Genomic DNA, 23925 nt, shown 5'->3' with positions numbered 1-23925 from the left:
TATATATATATATATATATATATATATATATTGCAAGTATATCCCTTGTCAACTAATTTATATTTTATATAAGAATGATAAATTTACTTACATGTGTAGTCTTGTTAAATTTAAAAGAATTGAATCTTGTTCAAACTTTAAAAAAGAAAAATCAAATTAAATTAATTAGATATTTGTTGCTTTCACTCTATATTTCTAAATAATTTTCTAATTATGGAATATCATGCTACAAAGTGGTTCTTTTCTTTTTCTCCACTAATAATTAATATCCAAAGTGATTTAGGAAAAAAAAAAAGGTCTTACGAATCAAGAAATAGTCATATATTGGTGGTGGTGCTAATCAAGTTTTGTTTGTTTGACTAATGTTACCGAGATCTTGTTACCTTATTTTGTAGTTCAACCTTTATGCATGATAGAATTGAAAGTTAAAGAATTCGAATGTGAAGTTGTCTTATAGTTATGAAGATATGTGAATGCATGATCCTAGACGAAATTAGCAAATTTGGTTTACTTCAAAACACATACTCATTCGGACCAAAAGCGCCCCTATAATCTCTCAGAAATCTTTGGCATCCATGCATATTTCTTACGGTCAAGTCACCCATGATAAAAAAAATAATATTTATACTTTTATAATAATATAAATATTAATAAATAGGTATAGATAGAGATTAGATGAATCTTACAAGATTTTGATTTCCCAAAAATATACTACTAATTATCTAAATAAGACAATTGTATAAGATAAAGAGACAATTATATAAGATAAATAGAATGTCGGTTCAGGGAAACAAATCACGAAATTTTAAGACAAAATTTAACGCAAGAATAAAACAAAACTTGAGAAACATTGCCAATTTGATTCCTTGTTGCTCACTACTTTTTTCTTACGTGATTAATACATGCCTTCTCGAAAACCAATTCTTATTTCATTCACACGGTTAAATTTGTATTCTATCACAACTTTGTATTTTTAACGTGTAAAATATTTAATATTTTAAGAATATTTTGATCGTTCAATATTTAGTGTTGAACATTCATATTTTTATAATAATAATATATATATATATATATATATATATATATATATATAAAATAATTTTTAATTTAATTATATAATATAATTTTTTGATGAATGATGTTTATCTGACCGCTTTCATTGCATGTGGCTATGCCACTAACCCTTCCTATTGGGACATGTGGGTTTATACTTTATTGTTGTTATTAGGAAGAGATGGAAGTATTTACGGAACTATAAAGTAGATAAGTACTCTTTTAAAACATTCTGTGTGGCAAAATTAAATCGCTATGACTACCTGCATCGATGATAACGTAAGATATTTTTTAACACTACCTAAGTGGTAAAAACTGTCAAAAAGTTTGACTATGGAGCAGAGTAAAACCATAATAATCGCGCCGGCTTTCCTTCTCCTAACAAACTCTCTACATTTTCACTCACTCGTTCTTATCACCAAACAATTTTTTTTTTTGGGGTTTATGAATATATATACCCAAAAAAAGCTCACTCAAAATTCCATACTAGCAAACTTTCCTCTCCATTTTCTCTCTCTACTTCTACCATTTTTTCCACTTTGCTCATCAAGAAACAAACAGACCTAAATTGATTGGGGAGTTTTTTTTTCTTCTTTTGTTTTATGAAAATGACAGACTATAGATTACCAACGATGAATAATAATATATGGAGCAGTACTACACCAACTCCCCGGACTTCAGTTTCTCCGGCGTTGGTGTCGGTGACGGGGACAGCCGGAGACCCATTAAAGTCGATGCCGTATTTCAACATAGAGTCGCTGCAACAGCGACTCCAGACATTAATTGATGGGGCTCGCGAAACGTGGACGTATGCCATATTCTGGCAATCGTTGGTCGTGGATTTCGCGAGCCCCTTTGTGTTGAGGTGGGGTAATGGGTATTATAAAGGGGAAGAAGACAAGAATAAGTGTAAAACAACGTCGTTTTCGCCTTATTTTATCGCGGAGCAAGAACACCGGAAGAAAGTTCTCCGAGAGGTGAATTCTTTAATTTCCGGCACACAAACTAGTGGTGAAAATGACACTGTGGATGAAGAAGTAACAGATACTGAATGGTTTTTTCTGATTTCAATGACCCAGTCGTTTGTTAAGGGAAGCGGGCTTCCGGGCCTGGCAATGTATAATTCAAGCCCGATTTGGGTTACTGGAACAGAAAGATTAGCTGCTTCTAACTGCGAACGGGCCCGACAGGCCCAAGGATTCGGGCTTCAGACTATGGTTTGTATTCCTTCAGCTAATGGTGTTGTTGAGCTCGGGTCAACTGAGTTGATATCCCAGAGCTCAGATTTGATGAACAAAGTTAAAGACTTGTTTAACTTAAACACTGATATGGGCTCGCCTACGGGCTTCGTATCGGGCTCATGTGTTGTTCCGTCTGAGCCCGATCTGTCGGCCCTTCGGCTTACGGATCCGTAAAGGATTCGTTGAATACAACTCCTTCAAGTAATAGCAGTAAGCGACTTGTGTTTGGAAATGATAATTCTGAATTTGGTCATCAAAATCAGCAACAAAATTCTCAGCAAACACAAGGATTATTTTAATTAGGGAGTTGAATTTTTCTGAATATGGATTTGACTTATTACATGCCTTTTGCAACATCTTCGGACTTATGATTTTCTTTTTATTCTTGAGACTTATAACGTTCTTCGTAATCTTAGTGTAGCGATTGTGGTTGAGAGAAGGGGAGTTATAAATGAAGCTTTCGCGTGAAGAGAAAAGAGAAAGATGTGAATGTTTTTTTTTTTGTGAGACTTTAGTTTAATGCATGTAAGGCATATTATGCGTTTTGTTTTAAATCCTAATCCTTTATTTTTCGTAAATAAGTTACGTTATACTACTATTTCCTTATTTATAGCTTAAATTTTAAAAGAAAAAAAAGGCTAGAAGTTACTGCAGTAATAGGCTCTAAAAATTACTTTGACCATGTAAAACAAAGTTTCCATCCTCCGTGGATGTTAGTTAAACTCATTTAAAATAGAAATAATTTTAAAAACTTTCATCCGTCTCATATATACACTAATTTCCTTATATAGTCTGACCTTTCTATTACTTCACTATAAAAATCAAATTTTCCTTGTAACCGATTTTTTAAGTTATATTTTACCTTTCTATAATAATTTTTTACTTATAAGCAATAATTTATAGCAGAACGCTCTTTATAAAATTACTCATCTATAACAGCCATATAGAATTTTTAATTATTTGGATAGAAGATTTAACGGTTAAGGTTTAACAATTATTTAACAAAGCTAAGATTTTTGCTGAAGATTTGGACATGCGCCAATTCAAGCGTTATATCACTAGTAAGAGAATAAAATCTACGAAACAAATTACAAATACAAAGTTTATCCATCAATCTTGAATTTTTTTATTTTTCTAGGTAGCTTTGTGTGCTTTAGAGTTTAAATTTTTATACGTTTAGTTGTGTATTTATTAATAATGTATTAGCTTTCTTCAATATTTAACTAGTAAAATATGCATAGCTTTCGATATTTTAAATTTAAATAATTTTTTTATATGGAACATTATAAAGGAAAAATAATTAATTTTTTGGATAATTTTTATTTAAAACAGCTAAAAGATATTTAAATATCAAATATTGTTATAGGTATATCAAACTAAAAAAATATCGGAACAAACGAAACAGTTACAGCGAGAATTACTGTAGTTTGTATTCACATATACTCTGCATCTCTATACGCAAAAGTGTTCTTTAGCAATTCTTTTTCTTTTTGTTTGTTCTTTGCTTTCGTATTCAAATTGCACTTGCGTTTTGGCTGTCTTTGAATAGGCTATTTGTATAAACTTCAAGAGGCATATAAAATAATATTTCTTATATCTTCTCACCTTCTAATTACCTAATTTTTTTCTTCAAAATTACAGAACAAGCCCAATAGAAAGATATACACTGAATTCATTTGGAAATCAGACTCATTTACTCGGTCAATTATGATATCCTTCCATTTATTTTTAATTATCATGTTCTTTTCCACGCCACATAAGAACTCATAAATAAGAAGTATTTGTTGACTAGTTATTCTTTCATATCTCTATTTTTTAAATACAACTTCAGAAATTCGAATCCTAAGTGCAGTAAAAGCTCTCTAAATTAATATTCGATAGATTACGAAACTCTCTAAGATAATATTTTTCTCCGATCTCTAGTTGGGCCAATAGAAGAAATCACCGATTTCGATAAAATAATAAGATAATATATTTTCAGAAGACCCCTATATAACTATATGGTCTCATTAATATTATAAATTAATAATGCTTTAGAATTACAAAAATATCTAAGACAATTTAGTGAAATATGATTCTAGTGTTTTTTGCGTTTTCTTAAAATTTAAATCCAGTTAAAACTATCTTTAATTTTTCTTATTGCATCCAAAAGTTCCGGTGTTGTCTTCTCGAACTGCACCAAAAAATTATGAAGAGGTCTAGACGCGATAAGTGTCTCCTTACGTGTAACTGGTTCTAAATGTATTGTATCGTCTTCAACTTCATCATCAACATAGTTTTCTCCGATGGTATCCGCAATTTTTTCTAAGCTCTGGACCTCTGATCATGTATCATTTTCACTCGGGTAATCCAACAGGCTATTGACATTCATTTTCTTGTGGTAACCGAAATCATTAATCATGACCTCAAGTTCATGAATGTTGTTGTTTTCACAAGTGGGTTCATTTAAATTCCTTGAGGCTTCATCCCTTGAGCGAATTTTGCAGTGTCGAAAATAATTTGCTATTGTCTCTTGCTGAACATTTGTCGCTCAAGCTGCGATCGCAAGATTGATAACATCCAAAATATTAATCTTTCCTGGATCAGTTTGTCCCAGCTCATAGCCTTCTAATATCCTACGGTAAAATCTACTACGATAATGCATCTTGAAAGCTCTTATTATCCCAGCATCACAAGGTTGAATTTTTGATGTCATGTTGGGTGGCAAGAAAAGCAATTCAATATTTTATAGTCCTTCAATATTTCTTGGATGTACTGGACAATTATCTACCACAAGCAAATTCGTCTACCATGCATTTTGTGGTAAAAACAACGAATATATTCATAAAAAAATACACTTGTCATCTATGCTCTTTTGTTTGCACGATAGTGACAATTCAAGTTGTTCATGGTGACATTCTTGAAGCAACGCGTTTTTGTATATTTTTGAATAATCCATAAAGGATTTTTTTCAGATCCATCCTCATTGCAACAAACAACAACTGCGAGTCTTTCTTTGTCCTGCTTTCTTCCTTCAAGTTGTTTCATAGTAAGAGAATGATTAGCTTATAAACCGTAAAACAAACCAGTTTCATCCATATTAAAAACATCTTTCATAGGGAATTGGTTTATTATTTTCCCTTATGGACTCCAATTTCGTCTCCATGTCTTGTATATCAACCGAACTACTCTCTCCGAAATAACGAAATGACTTGATACCATGTCTTAGCTTGAATTTCTCAAACCAATCTTGAGAAAAGTTGTGCTCAAAATCTTGTTGAGAATATAAAAGTTTCATTGTATCTCTTGCCTTCTCCAAAATTAACTCTCCGGTTATATTCATACGGTCTTGGTATTGGAGAAACCACTCATAAATAACCTTCCCATGTCTGAAAATTTTGCTGGCTTGTGCCGCTTGATATCCCATGCTTTTTCTAAGTTAGCCGAAAGATACTCAGCTGATCGTTTGAGTGTGTTTGATATTGTACCTTGACTAATTTTCAAATAAAATTTTTCATTAAGCCAGAACTGCAAATCTTTTTGAGCGCATGTGGAATGATCTTTTTGTACTCACATAATGCTTTACGTATTTGATTTGTTAATGTTGATTTTGTGACACCTTTTATGAGAAGTCACTGTTGGGTATGATTTGAAGAAATTTTCTACGTTGCTTATATAGTATATTCTCTCACTATCATACATTGAATACTTTTAGTAAAAATATAATGAATAATATTTGATTATTAAGAAACAACGAACGTTACAATGATTTATTAATTACAATGAATAAACAATGAGGATTACAATGAATCATTTAATAAAAACAATTATAACAATAAACATACATCATACATTGTATTTTATGTAAAATAAATTTATTTTTTATATTAGTTCAATAAATATGATACATAAATTAGTAAGATACAAATCAAAATTAACCTTCATTGAATCTCGAAAACACTCTTTAAATTAATAAATATTAATTTATCGATTAAATAATACCTCTACAAACTAATAATATTTCATGGTCCCGACAATATTAAATTAATGTGTGCAATTTCAGATTTCGAATCTTAAGTTCTGAAACATAAATTTGTGCTTCGAATTTCAACAATCCAATACACAATTTCAACGCTCAAATCTACTCCAAGTGAGCTTAATTTTGAAACATAACCTTCAAATTTCATAAAGAATAAATCTCAATCATCAAATTGTCAAAACAACAATAAATTTAGCAAACTTATTTTGCAACTAAGAAGAAGAAGAACAAACTCTAAGCACAAAGAAGAAGAAAACAATAGTAAAGAAAAAGAAAAAAAATGTATGTATATGAAGTTATCCAAAAATTGGGTATCAGTTAAACGTTTTTTAAAAGCTGGTTATAAATTCAATAACACAAAAGTGAATGCCAAATGAAAATATTACCTTTGAAAATATAACTTCAGCCACAAAAAAATATTTTTGGCCAAAAAGAAGCTTTGACCAAACAAGCTATGAGACCACTCCAAGTACCGAATTACTATCATAAATAAAAAAGTGAAAATGATACCAGGTAAGCACTTTTAAGCATGCTGTTTAAAATATATTCATAATTTATAATGTATTTAAAAATTAGTCAATTTTGCTCAAACTTTAGGACACAACGTCCTAGAGTTTAAACCTCAAAATTCATATTTCAGGACACCGTGTCATAAAGTTCGAAAATTGTGTCATGAAGTTCGAATTTTATGTCCTAAATTTTAAATTAGTAGCTCAGAAATTCAGGACACTTAGTCTTGAATTTCAAATTAGGAGCTCAAAAATTTAGGACATTAAGTCTTGAAATTCATGATAATTGGTCCTGAAATTTAGGTGAATTGACTAATCTTTAAATACAATATAAATTGTAGATTTATTTTAAATAACGACTTAAAAGTGTTCACCCAATAAAAAATCTTCTAATTAAACTCTCAAAAGATATTTTAAAAAGTTTGTCGAAAAAGGATTTTTAAAAGTACAAAACGCCACGTAAAGTATGCACGAGCGCAGGACAAATAAGAATCCAACACGATTACACCTAATCAGTAAAGTATCTTCCTTTGTTGGCAGACAAAACAAAGAAAAACGACACATACAAAAGAAAGAAAACTCTGCCATAATTCATTCACCACATCTCTCCTCTCTCTTGCGGCGATCTTAATCTCTTACGTGGTTAATTTCTAAAACCCTTTTTGTTCTTATCTCTTTTTTTTGTTTATTTTATGAAGTATATTAATATTTCGTATTACAATTCTTTTTGCTGTGTTTGTGGATCTGTTGGATTACCTCAAGAATTGGGTACTATTTTTGTTCAATTAGAGTATTCTTTTACCCTTTTAAGAATTATTATTGTATATTAATGTTGATGAAGCTTTTTGACTACTCTTTTTTATTTCCTGGGTTAAATTTGCTTTGATTTGGAGCTAGGTTTTTTAATTCTGAACCAAAAGCTTAGCTGTCAAAACTCAGAGGGTCACAGTTAGAATATAGAGAGTTGTTGTGACATGAATTGCATAACCAGAATTTTTGGTTCCTGTTTCAGTTTCAAGTTTAGGAGTTAATCATATTTTAACTGGCTTACATATTTTTGAGTATCTTGCTCACTGTTGTCAAAGGCAAAAAGCTCTAAAAAAGCGTTACACGTATATTGGGGCTTTAAACAGCGCAACTTATATTTGTTGTTTAGTACCGCTAGAACTCGTGCGTAATGAGTGAGCACGCTTTAGTGCCTGGCCTTGACAACATTGATCTTGCTTATATTACTTGAATAGAGAGAGAATGGACATATATGGGAAATAAATATAGATGAATTCACGGCTCCTAACTGATTTTGGATTGAGACATAGTTGGTTGATTGATTTGCTTATATTACCTGCAAAATCTGTTATACATTCATACTCATGTATTTTTGTTTTTGCTGAATATCGCTTTGTTTGTTGCGTCTGATGAACATGTGTATGTTCATCTTTCTTTTTTGCCCTTCCAAGAGGGACTTCGTGTGTACTTGGTTGGTTACAATGTGGGCGTGTTCCCGTTGTTACTTGCTTAGAAAAATGGTCTTTTTCAGCCGAGGCAGATCCGGAATTTAAACTCTATGAGTTTAATCTTTAAGGTTATTAACATTGAATCCATTATATTTAAAGTTATGAGTTCATATCGACTATTTTTTATAATTTTAGTGAGCTTTTACACATAAATTTCTCTACGCCGAAAGTACCGGGTTCAGATGAACTCATGAACCCGACAACAATATGCTGCATTGCCTCTATTCGTCGGCCTATAACTTAGCTGCATAAATTTAGATGGTTTATAGCGAGTGGAAGGAAAGAATATGCTTTCCTTTCCCTATTATATTTTTCTCAGGAGAAGCAGTTTTAGGAGGTTTCTTTTGTATTAATGTTGTTATCTCTAATGAGTTTTTGCGCAGGAGTGTTGAAAGTATGGAGCATGATGAGACGGGATGCCAACCCCATCCCGAAGGCCCTATTTTGTGTGTTAACAACTGTGGCTTCTTCGGAAGTGCTGCAAACATGAACATGTGCTCTAAGTGTTACAGGGACACGGTATTGAAACAAGAACAAGCTAAGTTAGCTGCATCATCGATTGAAAACCTTGTCAATGGATCAACCGCCAGTGAGAAGGGGGGAACGGTTGTTGTTGGCTCCATCGATGTGCAACCTGATTCTGTGGAAGCAAAGGCTGTAGCTTTGCCATCATCTCAAACCTCAAGCTCTAGTGTCGTTGCTGAAGTAAAGGCGAAGGAGGGTCCTAACCGCTGCGGCACTTGTAAAAAAAGGGTTGGCTTCACTGGATTCAAGTGTCGCTGCGGTAACCTGTATTGTGGAGCACACCGTTACTCGGATAAACATGACTGCCAGTTTGATTACCGCTCTGCTGCCCAAGATGCAATAGCAAAGGCCAATCCTGTTGTGAAGGCAGAAAAGCTTGACAAGATCTAGAAGGGGTATTGTGCTTAAATTTGGTGATTTCATTTGGTTTTCCTCTGATGGCAACATATAATATGAGATCTTATTAAACCTCAGGGGCAAAGAAGATTAAAAGATATTGCAGCTTGAAGAATTATTAGGAGAATTTGTGTGTTGGCTACAGTTTCATGCCTTCCTTTGTGCTGGTTTGATATCCACTTCGATTACGTCTGTTATGTGTTGTTCTGATTCACCTGGTATTCTGTCCGATATTTCATGTCTAAATGGTATGTGCGAATCTAGATCATATGGAAAATATCCGTTGACATGGTTGTGCTTTGGCATTGTAAATTTCGCTTCATGATCTCTTGTATGTTTTCATCCAATGTTTCAGATATCATCTTCAATTTATTTTGCTTCCTAGCTATGTCTCACATGTTATTGCTACTATTTGGGAGTTTGAACTTGACTATATCACATTCTCTGTGAGCGCATATTAGTTATGAGTTATCTTGGGAGCCTTGGCGTAACTGGTAAAGTTGCTCCTATATGACCAGGAGGTCATGGGTTCGAGCCGTAGAAACAGCCTCTTGCAAAAATGCAGGGTAAGGTTGCGTACAATAAACCCTTGTGGTTCGGCCCTTCCCAGGATCCCGTGCATAGCGGGAGCTTGGTCCACCGGGCTGCCTACTGATTAGCTGTCAGTAATTCTGGCAATTAACATTCAAGACTAGTGTTGTATTTTGCTGAATATGGTTGAGATCTTATGCTATTTATCATCTGTACCAACAACTTGCTCCTGAGCAAAGGAGGGATCATTGGCCAAAAGTAAGTAGCTTCTTACTTCAGACGTCGATGTAGAGTCAAATAGTACAATAGGAAGATTAGTTAGTAGGTCTTTCTTTTTATATTGGAGAAATACCCTTTGGGCTTCTGGCCGACTCTAGTTGACGGACAGGCTTTGAAACCCCGCCGAGTCAGAGCCCGTCCTTCTACATTCCTCTCAACTTAAATACCAAGCTTTATTTTCAGCAGGGTTCGAATGCATGACGTGCCCCCTAATGCATGCATCATTCTTATTCACTTGGTACTTATCAGATATTATATGTCTAAGTGGTGTGTGCAAATCTAGATAGCATTGAAAAACATCCATTAACATGGTAATGCTGTGGTGTTGTAAATTTCGCTTCATGATCTTTTGTACGTCTTCATCCAACGTTTGGATATCGTCTTCAATTCATTTTGCTTTCTGGATATGTTGCACCTGAGCTTGCAGTGAATTTTTTGATTTTATGTCAATTTTGAAGAGAAGTTTGATTGTTTGAGAGTTTTGAATTTTTACTGTGTCAAATTCTCTGTGAGTGCATATATTGTGAACAAGTCATGTGTTTACTAAGTTGTGGGTGAAATTTAGAGCAGCATGAGGGACTATAAAACTAGTTTTTTCAGACCTTTTATTTCAAGGCCCATTCTGCTACAATAAGGTGTGTTTTAGTGAACAATAACACAAAACGAAACATGGTCAACAGATAACTTCCACAAACTTGGGGGTCGTTTGGTACATGGGATAAGTATAATAATCTCGGAATAAAATTTGGGATTAACTTTATCTAGTGTTTGGTTTGGGGTATTAGCTAATGCCGGGATAACTTTTATATTAAAATGGTGGGATTATTTATCCCATATAGAAGCTGGGATAAGTAATCTCATGGAATATCCTACCATTGTCCCAAACAACCACTTATTTTCAATTTCAACTTCAAATTAATATTTTTCCAATTTCAACCACAAATGTTGTCAAAATGGTTACTTCTGAATTAAAAGCACATACATAAGTTAATTCACATATTATTCTGGAGACTATAATTAAGCACCATTTGGATGAAATCAGAGTTTTAGTCAAGTAATTCCTGATTTTGTAGTAGCATTTGTTGTACTTTGTCTTTGACTTCTTTAGGTCAGATTATCAGAAACAAATACAATGTAACTGGATGAGATGTGGTGTATGCTGCATATTCATGTCATGTGTACAATGTCAAAATCAAATGAAGTGCCGGGACAATTTTGTTATTGTCACACCCCTTTTTCTACCCGCAAAGTAATATTGCGTGGATTAAAGGGTTTTTCCAATTAAAGTGACAAAATTGAGTAGGGATTATTTTATTTACAGAGTCGCCACTTGGAATTGATTTTGTTGGTGTTCCAAGTCACCTTTTATTTGAATCCCTAATCAAAGGAAGATTTGACTCTATTATTATTGGTCTGCGAAAACAAAGTCCGGGTAAGAAATTCTGTTAACCGGGGAGAAGGTGTAAGGCATTCTCCGAATCCCGTGGTTCTAGCACGGTTACTTTTATTGACTAAAATTTGGCTTGAATTATTTTTGGATAAGGCGTGTATTATTTGCCTTAAGTTACTATTGTCTAGTGCTACTTAATAATTAATAATTTTGGCCTAGAAGCGTGCAAGCACACAAAGTCCTTATTTGATTATATGTATTAAAACAAAGAACGTGTCGGTACAGATGGTTTAAATACAATTAATATTGAAAAGTCAAGGAGTGGGAATGCACACATGACTACTTTATTAAAAAATATATATATATATCGACCAAGGACCATGTATGAACACATGGTCTACATCTCAAACGTGCCTAAAATTGCCTATCGCTTAAATTAATTAAAAAGCGCTTCTTTTTTATTTATTACTTGTTCGACTGGAAAAAAATATATATTATTATTAAAAAAATATTTTTTCACTAATGCAAGATATTAAACCCGGGTAAGCTTATGTTAAACTTTCATGGTATTGGGCCACCTATTTTATTTAACAAAAAGACAATTTATTGGTTTTAAAGAAAATGCCCATCTTGCTTTCTATTGTCATTGGGCCTACAAATTTTAGCTTATTTGGCCCATGTTGCTTAAGAGCCTCGATGACCAAGACAACACAAAATAACAAGTATTCTTCTAAGCCCAAATTGCTTCTTACATTGATGTCCAAACTAAAAAAAAAAAATTTCATAAAAGAAACTTACATGCTAATTATTATCTTTTATCTTCTTAACCAACTATTTCTTAAGGACTAACATAATATTTCTACTCATCTACACCAATCATGACACTAATCAAACTACACTCATTAACAACATAAAAAAAACCACGACTAAATATAAAAACTACAAGAAAACGGTAATACTTCAATGCTAAAGAGAAGAACTATATTAAGTATAACATTATGTTGACTATAATTCAAAGCATCAAAACATTTGAAGCTAGAAGTCTTTCTTAGATAATTATACATGAACCATGAAAGTAACTCACGGAAAAGAGCCCAAACTAAACTAACATGGTTAAAAGTGGGGTTTTTATCTTTTTCTTAAATTAAGTAATCTTAACATAATGCAATTTCAATCACATATATAAATAAGAAAATGATAATTTAACTAATTTTTAACAGATTTACATGATGATAACACTAATATAACATTCATCTTGAAACAAAATCAGATCTAATATGTTCCATCAACCAAATCGGGATCAAATCCTTCTTATTATCATCAAGAATCTGCAATATAAGAATTTGAAAGTTACCTGATTTGTGGAATAATAAAATACAGCAGTACAGCAACAAAAAAAACTCAGCAGCAAATACAGTAGAAACAGCAGCAACTCAAGTGTTAAGACAACCCAGAAAACTTAACAAAGATGCTTGAAATTGGTAGCTATCAACTTCACAAATTGCCTAAGGGATCTTTCTATTTTTGTTTGAGGTTTTTGCACTCAAATAATCCTCACAAAACTCTGAAATTTCAGCTTGTTATATGTATTAAGCTGCTGATTTTTCTCAAAAGATATATGTCTTTAAGAAACTCTACAAGATGTGTCTCAGTATAAGCTAGAGTCCCTCTTTTCAGTGAGTAAGGATCTCTGCATTCTAAGTGTAAGACAGTCCCTTTTATAGGAGAAAAGCAGCCCTTTCAATAGGCAAATAAAGTTAGATTTTTGGACAGATTTTGGTTCACCAAAAATCTGTCCAAAAGACTGACTTTGTGTGCTAAACACTGTTCAAGGTCTGTCCCAAAGGTGAAAGGACAACCTGAAAATCTGTTGTGTCAGAAGCAAGGAGAAAAAATATTCTTTCAGCAACCCTACTAGTAAAAGTAAGCTACTATTACCCTATTTTATGATAAAATAAACTAAACTTCAGATTTTAACCATCAACAACAAACTACTTACTCAACACAAATCAAACTTGGACAACTATGAACTGACAAAGCATAGACGAGACTAAAAACGTAATTGAACTAAGTATTAAAACCAACTTGATGGGAATGAATTGGATTTGTGCAAACTAATTACTAAACAAACAACTAAATTCACAAACTAATGCTCAAAACAGAACGAGCATCGTTAATAATCGAACAACGACTAACAACAACTAAATAATCGACTAACTAAGTGAACGATTTAACTAATACACTAAGGATCATGTTTAAATCAATAACGAATCTAACAAACCACTAAACTAAATAGAGATAGCTAATTAAATAAACCTAACTTGAAACTCTAATTAACAAGAAATAACCAAAACAGAAAAAATAAATAAATAAAAAAAAATCAGAAACTAATCTACTAAATTAAAAAAATTTAGAAATTAATTAAAGAGATGATGATTATACCTAACAAGTATGCTTGAAGTCGTTCGAGCCACGAAAAGACGCCGGAGATGCTAAAAGGCGACTACCCGACTCCGAAACGCATGTTTCTTTCGGGTAGATGCTAGAACGAAATGCGTTTCAGCATCTCGCCAAAAGAAACGAGTGTCTTTGAGTCGAAAAATAGCTAAAATGGGGGTTCGGGGCATTTTGACGGTGGTGATGCGGTGGAGCCGTGGCGGCGGCGAGGAGCGGGCCGGCGGCGACGGAGATTTTGGGGGTGAAATGAGTAGGAAAAGATAGGTCTCGTGGAGCTCTATCCATTCATGTATGTGTTGTAGGGTGGTGTTGGCCGGAGCTTCAAGAATTTGGACCAAAAAGTGGCGGCTAAAGTTTCTTAGATCTAAAATTCAAGGAGTTTGAGGGTTTTTTGAAGGAATTGGTTTGGAGATATGGGAAGAGGAGGTGGTGGAGATTATATGGTGTTAATTTGGAGGTGTTTGGAGGTGGTCCGCCGCCGGTGGGTGATTTCCGGCAGCGGCGGCGGCAGCAGCGGTGGAGAGAAGAGAGAGAAGAGAGAGAAGAGAGAGAGAGAGAGAGAAGAGAGAGAAGAGAGAGAAGAGAGAGAGAGAGAGAGAGAAAGAGTTATGGGTGAAATGAGGGAATTTTTCAGATTTTTGAGGCTTTAAATACCTCTTGAGAGATCAAATATGGACCATTAGATCAATGAGTGATCAATGAGTGAGATTTGATCTTGGGTCACTTAATGAAACGACGTAGTTTTGAGGCAAAACTACGTCGTTCCGGACCTTTTTAAAGGCAGCCCCTTATCTTGCACTTTTGGTCACTTTCTCTTTCAAATTTGGCCCAATTTCTTTCTTAATCCTACTTATTAAACTAAATTTACACAAACAAATAAATTAATTAAGTAACTTATTCAAATGATCAATTAACTAGATTAATTCACCAATTGAATAGTTAGTTAATTCCTAAAATGCACAAATAAAGAAAGAACTATTTTTTAGTATTTTTATGATAGGAAATATGCAATCAAAGACACAAAAATTGGGAAATATAATTAAAGCAACAAAACACTAATGACTTTAGGAGGTGTTAAAATAGTACAAAAATTAGGTATTCACAGCTGCCCCTCTTTGCTCGAGAACATGAAGAGTTTTCGTGTAAAGAAAAGTGAATGCCATGGTTAATTTTTGCTCACATATTACTCCAATGAAAGCATTTTTTTTTAAAATGGTGACCGAACCCTGCGTCCGAGGTAGCCTACATATCCTTATTTAGAGGAATTAGTTCAATGTAGTTCTGGGAAAGGGTAGCTGGGACTACCAGACACTAGATTTAAGACTCTTGTTGCTGCTGTTACTGTTACTTGTTGCTTGCATCAAAAGGAAAAGAGAAAGAACTACATATGTATGGAAACTAAGAGTTACAAAATTCCTAATCTATGTGTCTTGTGGAGTCAAATCTTGATTCTTGACCTGCTTGCTTGTGTTGACCGTAGATTGGATCTTGATGCTCTTTGAGGAAAGGATCATGGCTCATTCTTGATTGCTTTCTTTCCGGATCAGAGTTCGGGAAAATGAAACTCGAGAAGCTGGGCTGCTGACACATTATCCAAGCTAACTCCAACTATCTTGTGACCGAAAAACTTCTTTATTATGATGAGAAAGCTGAAACTGCAAGCTTTAATCGTCACAACATATGCTCTACGGCAGGGCCTGCAAAGCCATCAAAGACAAACAAAACGAACAAAATTTTCTGCCCCAATTTGGCACTGAGAAAATTTTGCGAGTTATTGGGTAAAACTGCAAGTCAGCTTATTTTATTTGAAAGATCCAAAAATGGAACTAAAGGCTCCGAAAAGGATGTTCTTATCTTAGGTATAAAATTGATATAACTTGGACTTAGGAGGTGCGTGTCCCATGGGTATCATTGGAATGGCTGTGAGATTGAAGGACTCGAACTAGGAATTACATCTCCTTGGAATAATGACTCATATTAGGGAGTGCATCTCCTATTAAAATGAATACGGTTGACTCAAGCTAGGAAGTGTGTCTCCTACGAGTGAGGTTGAAAGACTCGGACTAGGAAGTGTGTCTCCTAGGATTAATGGTTCATATTAGGAAGTGTGTCTCCTATTGGAATGACTCAAGCTAGGAAGTACGTCTCCTACGAGTGAGGTTGAAAGACTTGGAGGTAATGTAACCAGGGGTTGGTGCCCTGTATCACTGATAAAGAATGTAACTAGGGGTTGCCGCCCTGTATCACTAAGAAAGAATGTAACCAGGAGTTGGCGCCCTGTATCAATAAGGGGGAATATAATCAAGGGTTGGCGCCCAAACTAGGAAGTGCGTATCCTACGAGTGAGGTTGAAAGACTTGGAGGGAATGTAACCAGGGGTTGGCGCCCTGTATCACTGAGAATGAATGTAACTAGGGGTTGGCGCCATGTATCACTAACAAAGAATGTAACCAGGGGTTGGCGCCCTGTATCACTAAAGGGGAATATAATCAAGGTTTGGCGCACAAACTAGGAAGTGCGTCTCCTACGAGTGAGGTTGAAAGACTTGGAGGGAATAAAACCAGGGGTTGGCGCCCTGTATCACTGAGAACGAATGTAACCAGGGGTTGGCGCCCTGTATCACTAACAAAGAATGTAACCAGGGGTTGGCGCCCTGTATCACTAAGGGGGAATATAATCAAGGGTTGGCGCCCAAACTAGGAAGTGCGTCTCCTATGAGTGAGGTTGAACGACTTGGAGGGAATGTAACCAGGGGTTGGCGCCCTGTGTCACTGAGAATGAATGTAACCAGGGGTTGGCGCCCTGTATCACTAACAAAGAATGTAACCATGGGTTGGCGCCCTGTATCACTAAGGAGGAATATAGTCAAGGGTTGGCACCATAACTAGGAAGTGCGTCTCCTACGAGTGAGGTTGAAAGACTTGGAGGGAATGTAACCAGGGGTTGGCGCCCTGTATCACTGAGAACGAATGTAACCAGGGGTTGGCACCCTGTATCACTAACAAATAATGTAACCAGGGGTTGGCGCCCTGTATCACTAAGGGGGAATATAATCAAGGGTTGGCGCCCAAACTAGGAAGTACGTCTCCTACGAGTGAGGTTGAAAGACTTGGAGGGAATGTAACCAGGGGTTGGCGCCCTGTGTCACTGAGAATGAATGTAACCAGGGGTTGGCGCCCTGTATCACTAACAAAGAATGTAACCAGGGGTTGGCGCCCTGTATCACTAAGGAGGAATATAGTCAAGGGTTGGCACCATAACTAGGAAGTGCGTCTCCTACGAGTGAGGTTGAAAGACTTGGAGGGAATGTAACCAGGGGTTGGCATCCTGTATCACCGAGAACGAATGTAACCAGGGGTTGGCGCCCTGTATCACTAACAAAGAATGTAACCAGGGGTTAGCGCCCTGTATCACTAAGGGGGAATATAATCAAGGGTTGGCGCCCAAACTAGGAAGTGCGTCTCCTACGAGTGAGGTTGAAAGACTTGGAGGGAATGTAACCAGGGGTTGGCACCCTGTGTCACTGAGAATGAATGTAACCAGGGGTTGGCGCCCTGTATCACTAACAAAGAATGTAACCATGGGTTGGCGCCCTGTATCACTAAGGAGGAATATAGTCAAGGGTTGGCACCATAACTAGGAAGTGCGTCTCCTACGAGTAAGGTTGAAAGACTTGGAGGGAATGTAACCAGGGGTTGGCGCCCTGTATCACTGAGAACGAATGTAACCAGGGGTTGGAGCCTTGTATCACTAACAAAGAATGTAACCAGGAGTTGGCGCCCTGTATCACTAAGGAGGAATATAATCAAGGGTTGGCACCCTGTATTAGTGAGAAAAAATGTAACCAGGGGTTGGCACCCTGTATTACTAAGAGAGAATATAGCCAGGGATTGGCACCCTTTATCGCTGAGAGAATATAACCAAGGGATGGCACATTGTATCACTTAGAGAGAAAGTAACCAGGGATAGGATACCTTGTATTAAAGTGGAACCTCACTAAGGATTAGTGTACCTTAGGTTGGAAAATACATCTAGGAATTGGTGTACCCTATACTGAATATGCGACTAGGGTGTGGTGTGCCATATATCAAAATGGGACCTCAACTAAGGACTGATGTACCTTATGCTGGAAAATGCAATGGTTGATGAAGTAATTATGGGCATGTCTAGAAAGCAAAAGTAGAGTCTTTGAAGAACTTACATTTGGTACATTCGTACTTTGAGAACTTCATTTCTACGCTACTTTGTTTCCTGCTTCAAACAAAGAAAGATTTGTGAGTTTAACAGTGGTGGTCGGTTTGTGGCCTTGATGCCCTGAGTAGTTTGAATTTGCGGCCACCTTGCTGAAAAAGAACTGATTCTTTCAGCGCGATACCGAGTTGCTCGGATACTCTGTATTGCTTTCTGGAAATCTTGGTTTTCCATCGTTGCCCTCGACTATTTTCGTACCCGAAAGTCTAAGGTGATGTTGAACCTTGTCTATAAAGCAAGTCTTCAATTTGGAGGTTTTTTCGTTTAAAAATCAAACTTGATTATCTTGCACCCGATATCAGTTTGTGTCTGTGGTGCTATCAGCTTTGCCCATGAAGCAAGTCTTACTTAGTGACCTTTTCGATTTCTTCGAAACACTTTGTTCAGCTTATCAGAGAAAATCAGAGTTGGATTTGTGCCTTTGTCAATACCGTGTATGCCTTACATCATTTGTTTTGCACTTACGGGGAATAGTGACCAATTTTGTGTCCCTTTCTTTGTTGGCTTCTAAGCAAATAGACCAACAAATTTTTCTCTTTTGGAACTTTTGTCTGCATGAAACCTCAGATATCGTTTAATCTCAACAACTTATTGTGCATGTTGCCTTCTGGATATGTCCTCTTTGATGTGCTAGGATAGAACTCGTTTTGTATAGTTAGAAATCTGGTAACAGATTTTGAAATCATTTCTCTTTTGTTTTTATAAATACTGACTCAAAATAATAATGCAAATGAATAAAATGACGCGATGTGAAAATGAGAAAGAATAGTATTTAACTGAAAAAATGACACTTTACGAGGAGAGAAACATAGAATGGGCTCTTTTGAATATGGTAGTCAAGCTTTAATGATCATGACATTCATTTTGGATTGAGCGGCCAAATCTATCCAGCCAATCTACCCTTTCTACTTATTGTTCTCTTTCGTCTTTGAAGTTGGCCTCTTTGTGCCAATCATTTGCATAAAATCATAGCTCACCTTCGACTGGTAGTGCCCCGGAAGATTTTCACCAACCGATCTCTCTCATTTATTTATCTCTACTTACCATCACCTTACAGTGCCCATGAGGGTTTTCACTAGTAAGACTCTCTCATTTTTTTTTAATTTTTTTATTTTTTTTATTTTTTTTTGCTTTCTTGTGTGAGCAACTTGACATTGTTCTATGTCGTGTGACAACTGTTGCTTATTACGTGCTTCGCTTGGCATTCTTAGAGATTAATTGGGAGGTCTTTATTTGTATGGATTTTGGATAGGGTTAAAAAGAAAGGGTTGTATGAAGGCTCAAAATAGACTAAAGATGATGGGGTTGTATACTTACAACTCTTGGAATCGAATCTTCATAAAAACATAAATAAAAAATAAAAATAAAAATAAAAAATAAAATAAATAAAATAAAAAACTCCCGCCCCAGTTTCAGATACTGGGGAATTTTTATTTTTGATTTGGTTGGACTGAACCCTAGTATAGAGCTGCCTACGTATCCTTTAAAGGAATCAAGTCAAACGTAGTTCAAACTAACACGAAAGATTTCTTTGTTGTCTTTTTTTTTCATTTTTTCATTTTTCTTTTCTCCTTTCCTTTTCTTTTCTTCTCTTTTTTTTTAAACAACAAATTGACCTAGCTCATTTTTTTTTGACTCTATAGTTGATTCCAAAAGAGGGGGGTCAAAGAAAAATAAAACAGGCTCAAAAGGGGTGACGAAGGGTATAAGTATTTAGGTAGCAGAAAAATGGCCTCCCGCCTCAAGAATGCCAAACATACTATCTTTTCTCAGGTTCGACATTGATAGACATGAATGTCTTCTTGGTTTTGTCAGTTGTACATCTTCGTAGTCAATATCTTGTTCGCAACAAATGATCTTTCACAAATTGGAGTCACATTTTATTGGTCTTTGCCTTGATGTGAAATGATAAGTACCAACTAATCTATTTTAAATTCCCTGGAATGCACCTTCTTTGGAGATTTAGGTCATCTTCCCTGATATGATTAGATTATGGCAGGTCGTGGCCAAAGAGCCTTTCATCGATTACTCTGACTAGGCTTCAAAACTTTCAATTATCCTTAAGCCGGTATTCATGATAGGTTTGAGATAAACATCTTTAATCTCTACGGATATGACTATATTGGTTCCATGTGACACATGCTTATCATCAAAGTTCTTCAACTTCTTATTTATCCTTCGAGTATTTTTTCTCGATTCAATTCAAGATTAGACAGGCTTTCTAAAATTTAGCCGAAAACTCCGCATGCATGTCATGTCACTAAAATTGGCGTGAAAAGAGCTATATATGCAAAAGAACCATACATAGTGGATTAAAATGAGATAAAGCGAAAAGTTGCATTTTATTGATTAAAGGATAGAGAGGTTTAATGACAAGACAAACAAACAACATCTGGATCACAACCTCGAAATAATACGGATGATAAAAATTATGACAAAATAAGTTACCAAGACTCCTTCCTGGCAAGGTGGGGAGTGTCTTTCCAATTATCAAGCTCAAACATCTTAGCTACGAATTTGCGCATCAGCATCAAACAGGACCTTCAACAATTTTGATTGCCTTGCATTCAACGGACAGGTTCTTGACATTTTCCAACAAACCGTACCCATATTCTTTATCATTGTAAATCATATGAACAGTGCGTGCTTGGTCATGACGTTTAGGATGCCATTATCTTGAACCACGATCATTCCTTCTTGAATCATCATTTCTATTTCCTTTTTCAAAGCCCGACAATCCTCAATGCTATGCCCCTGGACATTAGAATGGTACATGCACCGTACATCAGGGTCAAAACCTTTTGCATATGGATCAGGAACATACCCTTGAAGCGGCTCAATCATGCCACAATGTTTTAGCCTTTCAAACAAACTTATGTAGGATTCTACGATTGGCGTGAAATTGTCCCTCTGCTTATGTTCCCTTTCACACTCTTGTTTTGGACGAGGACGAAAGTATGTTAAAGCCGGGGCTCACATATGTTGGCGATTGGATGGCTTGGCATAAGACTGAGTATTGAATGTTGCATACTGTGGAGCAACTGAGTATCGTGGATCCGGGGGTTGAGATGTTCCCCTTTGGCCTATTTTTGCCCGTGATGCCATCATGGCCTCCTCATCTTTCTTCTTTTGATTAACAAGGTTGTCCGACCTATTCTGGATTTCTTGGGTGGCTGCTTTGAGAGCTACTTGACTTATAATTCGCCCAGTATTGAGGCCATTCTCGATCATTTCTCCTATCTTGATTGCGTCAGCAAAAGGTCTGCCCATTGCGGACATCATATTTTGAAACTAATCAAGATCCTGAGCTTGAAGGAAGACAGTGATTAACTCATTGTCATACATGGGTGGCTTAACTCTAGATGCTTGCTCTCTCCACCTAACAACATACTCCCTGAAGCTTTCAGTCGGCCTTTTCTTCATATTGGACAAGGAATTGCGATCTGACGCAATGTCAATGTTATAGTGAAATTGTTTGATGAAGGCTTGGGCTATGTCGTCCCAAATGTGCCAGTGAGAGACATCTTGGTCAATGAACCATTTAGAGGCTACCCCCACAAGGCTCTCCCCGAAATAAGCCATCAACAACTCTTATTTTCCTCTCGCGTCCCTCAGCTGGTTGCGGTACTTTTTCAAGTAGGCGATAGGGTCACCGTGTCCATCATATTTCTCAAATTTTGGGGTCTTGAACCCTGGTGGAAAATGGATGTGAGGAAACAAGCATAAATTACTGAATGAGACACTTTTGTGACCACCTAGTCCTTGTATGTTCTTTATGTTCTGCTCAAGACTTTTCATTTTCCTGACCATCTCATCTGGCTCTCTTGTCTTTAGAGCCTTTTCATTTTCTGTAGGTGACTCATACTGTAGGGTCTGATTGTGTGGAGTCGAAACCTTAAAAGCCATATCTGGAGAGTAGCACTGGCCATCATAAGCATGATATAATGGCTTGATGTTTGGTTTCGTCATAGGATTTGGTGGCGGGATTGTATACACTGGCACGCCAGACATAACGAGAAGGGTGTTCCTAACCGGTGCGGTAGGAGGTCGTACATTGGAAGTACCAGGGGTGGCAGGGAAATTGTAATTTGGCACATACCCCGGAGGTAGAATGTGATCACTCGTTGTGGGGAGCAGTGGTTGAGTATCCTGGGGTACGGTGTAAGTTCCCTTTGAGGGACCCAAGCCTGATACACGTCAGACAGTTGTCGTTTCAATCTTCTTACTTCCTCCGACTCTTGCTCAACTGATTGACCTTGAGGGTCATCACTAACCACCTCGATTTCATCATTGTTAGCCATTGTGACCTTCTTCTTAGATCGGGTAAAGTAATGATGTGTTACCAGTTTCACCACAAACCAACCACCTTAAACTTACTAGATAAGAGACAACAAACATGTTAGAGTTAAGCATTTTACAAGTATGAATCAGACGTAATATGCCATGATCCTAACAATATCACCACTTCTAACATGCTTTTGGAAGGCTTCATGTTTCATTCCGGCTTATAAGGTTGCTGCATATTATTTTCTCTCTTTCTTCTCTTTTCTTCTTCTTCTTCTTCTTCTTCTTCTTCTCTCTCTCTCTTTTTTTAATCCTTTTTATCTTCTTCCCTTTATTTTGGAATTATTGAGAAATATTTCGATCGAACCTTTTGGAGGTTGCCTACGTATCATGTCGCCGCATGAATCAGATCGTTACGTAGTTCAGGGACATGACGATTTTTTTTAATTTTTTTTTACAAAACAAAGTTTTCCTCTCTTCCTCTTTTTTTTAATGTACAAAAAACAACATCTTTTTGTTTCATTTTTGAATTTTTCTAAAACAAAATCTTTTTCATTGATTTTCGAATTTTTCTTCTCTTTTTTTTTTCTTTTTGATACAAGACAAAGGAAAATTACATAAAGATACAACCTAAAAGACAAATATTTAAATAAGACCAGACCCGACTCAAAAAAACTTTTTAAAATAAATAAATAAATAAATAAAAATAAAAGGCAAAACAACAAGGCTCAGAACACCAAAAGACTTTTAAAGTTTCGATGACTACAAATGAACAATCAAAGTGGACTGCCAACTAAAAGAAGACTCTAATCTCTGCATGAGAATCCACCGGCATCATTGTAGTCAAAGTGCTTATTCCTGCGGCTGATCTCCCATATCATGGTATATGCGCTTCAAGTCTCTGGCAATGTGGCGTGCGAAGTTAGGCGCTATCATAGCAAATTGCTCTCGGGTCAAACCCTGACAAGTGACACACCCTCGAGTGGTATAAGTAGCCACTTCATAGACCCTCCTTCTAACATGCTCCTGGCTCTGACTTAAAAACTGGATCTGTCGCTCATGGTTATTGGCTATGTCCGATATATCCGCCTCGCGTTGTAACGCTAGATTTAGCTGGTTCTGGACCTTTGCTAGCTCATTCTCTACCTGGTTCTTACCTGATTCTGCAGCCTTGGCCCGAGCCCTTAGATCATGAATGATAAGGCTGTGATGCATTTCTTCGTGCTTTGGAATGGCTTCATGTTGCTGAGCAACAACCCTTATTCTCGTTTGCCGAAGTTGTGCTTGAAGCGCTTGAACCTCATGTGTCAGTCTGATTTTCTCCTCTTCAAACTCAATGCACTGCAAATCCATATTCACGTTGGCGATACTTATATCCTTACGTAGAGCCCGGATGATGGATTCATAATCTCTTGTTATTTCTTCCTTGGCATGCCCTACTCTTGTTCTGATTTCAGTCTCCCATTCTGTCGTGCTC

At 36.1% G+C, this 23925-nt stretch overlaps 2 protein-coding genes and 1 long non-coding RNA gene across 4 annotated transcripts; 2 read left to right on the top strand and 1 right to left on the bottom strand.

Annotated features, from left to right (window-relative positions):
* The first annotated feature begins 1498 nt into the window (after nt 1–1498).
* On the top strand, nt 1499–2875 carry LOC104090016 (transcription factor MYC1-like). Its single transcript, XM_070192219.1, has one exon. It carries the CDS (start codon nt 1656–1658, stop codon nt 2466–2468), a length of 813 nt encoding a protein of 270 aa, XP_070048320.1. The 5' UTR covers nt 1499–1655; the 3' UTR covers nt 2469–2875.
* Nucleotides 2876–7328: 4453 nt separating this feature from the next.
* LOC104090018 (zinc finger A20 and AN1 domain-containing stress-associated protein 8) lies at nt 7329–9644 on the top strand. 2 transcript variants are annotated; one of them, XM_009595049.4, is made up of 3 exons: nt 7329–7463; nt 8719–9255; nt 9335–9644. In XM_009595049.4, exon 2 carries the CDS (start codon nt 8732–8734, stop codon nt 9248–9250), a length of 519 nt encoding a protein of 172 aa, XP_009593344.1. In that variant the 5' UTR covers nt 7329–7463; nt 8719–8731; the 3' UTR covers nt 9251–9255; nt 9335–9644. The 2 variants fall into 2 exon arrangements, with proteins under 2 accessions (XP_009593344.1, XP_009593343.1); XM_009595048.4 differs by having other exon boundaries at nt 7420–7589; nt 8719–9644.
* A 2771-nt stretch (nt 9645–12415) lies between these two features.
* Nucleotides 12416–14485, bottom strand: LOC138893427 (uncharacterized). The gene is made up of 2 exons (XR_011408960.1): nt 13899–14485; nt 12416–12784 (listed from the first exon to the last, which is right to left on the bottom strand). It is a non-coding gene; the product is annotated as an uncharacterized lncRNA (long non-coding RNA).
* Between the last annotated feature and the right edge of the window lie 9440 nt (nt 14486–23925).

This window comes from Nicotiana tomentosiformis, chromosome 1 (assembly GCF_000390325.3).
Source record: "Nicotiana tomentosiformis chromosome 1, ASM39032v3, whole genome shotgun sequence".
Classification (NCBI taxonomy): Eukaryota; Viridiplantae; Streptophyta; class Magnoliopsida; order Solanales; family Solanaceae; genus Nicotiana; species Nicotiana tomentosiformis.
This window is presented reverse-complemented; position numbering and strand designations above follow the sequence as displayed.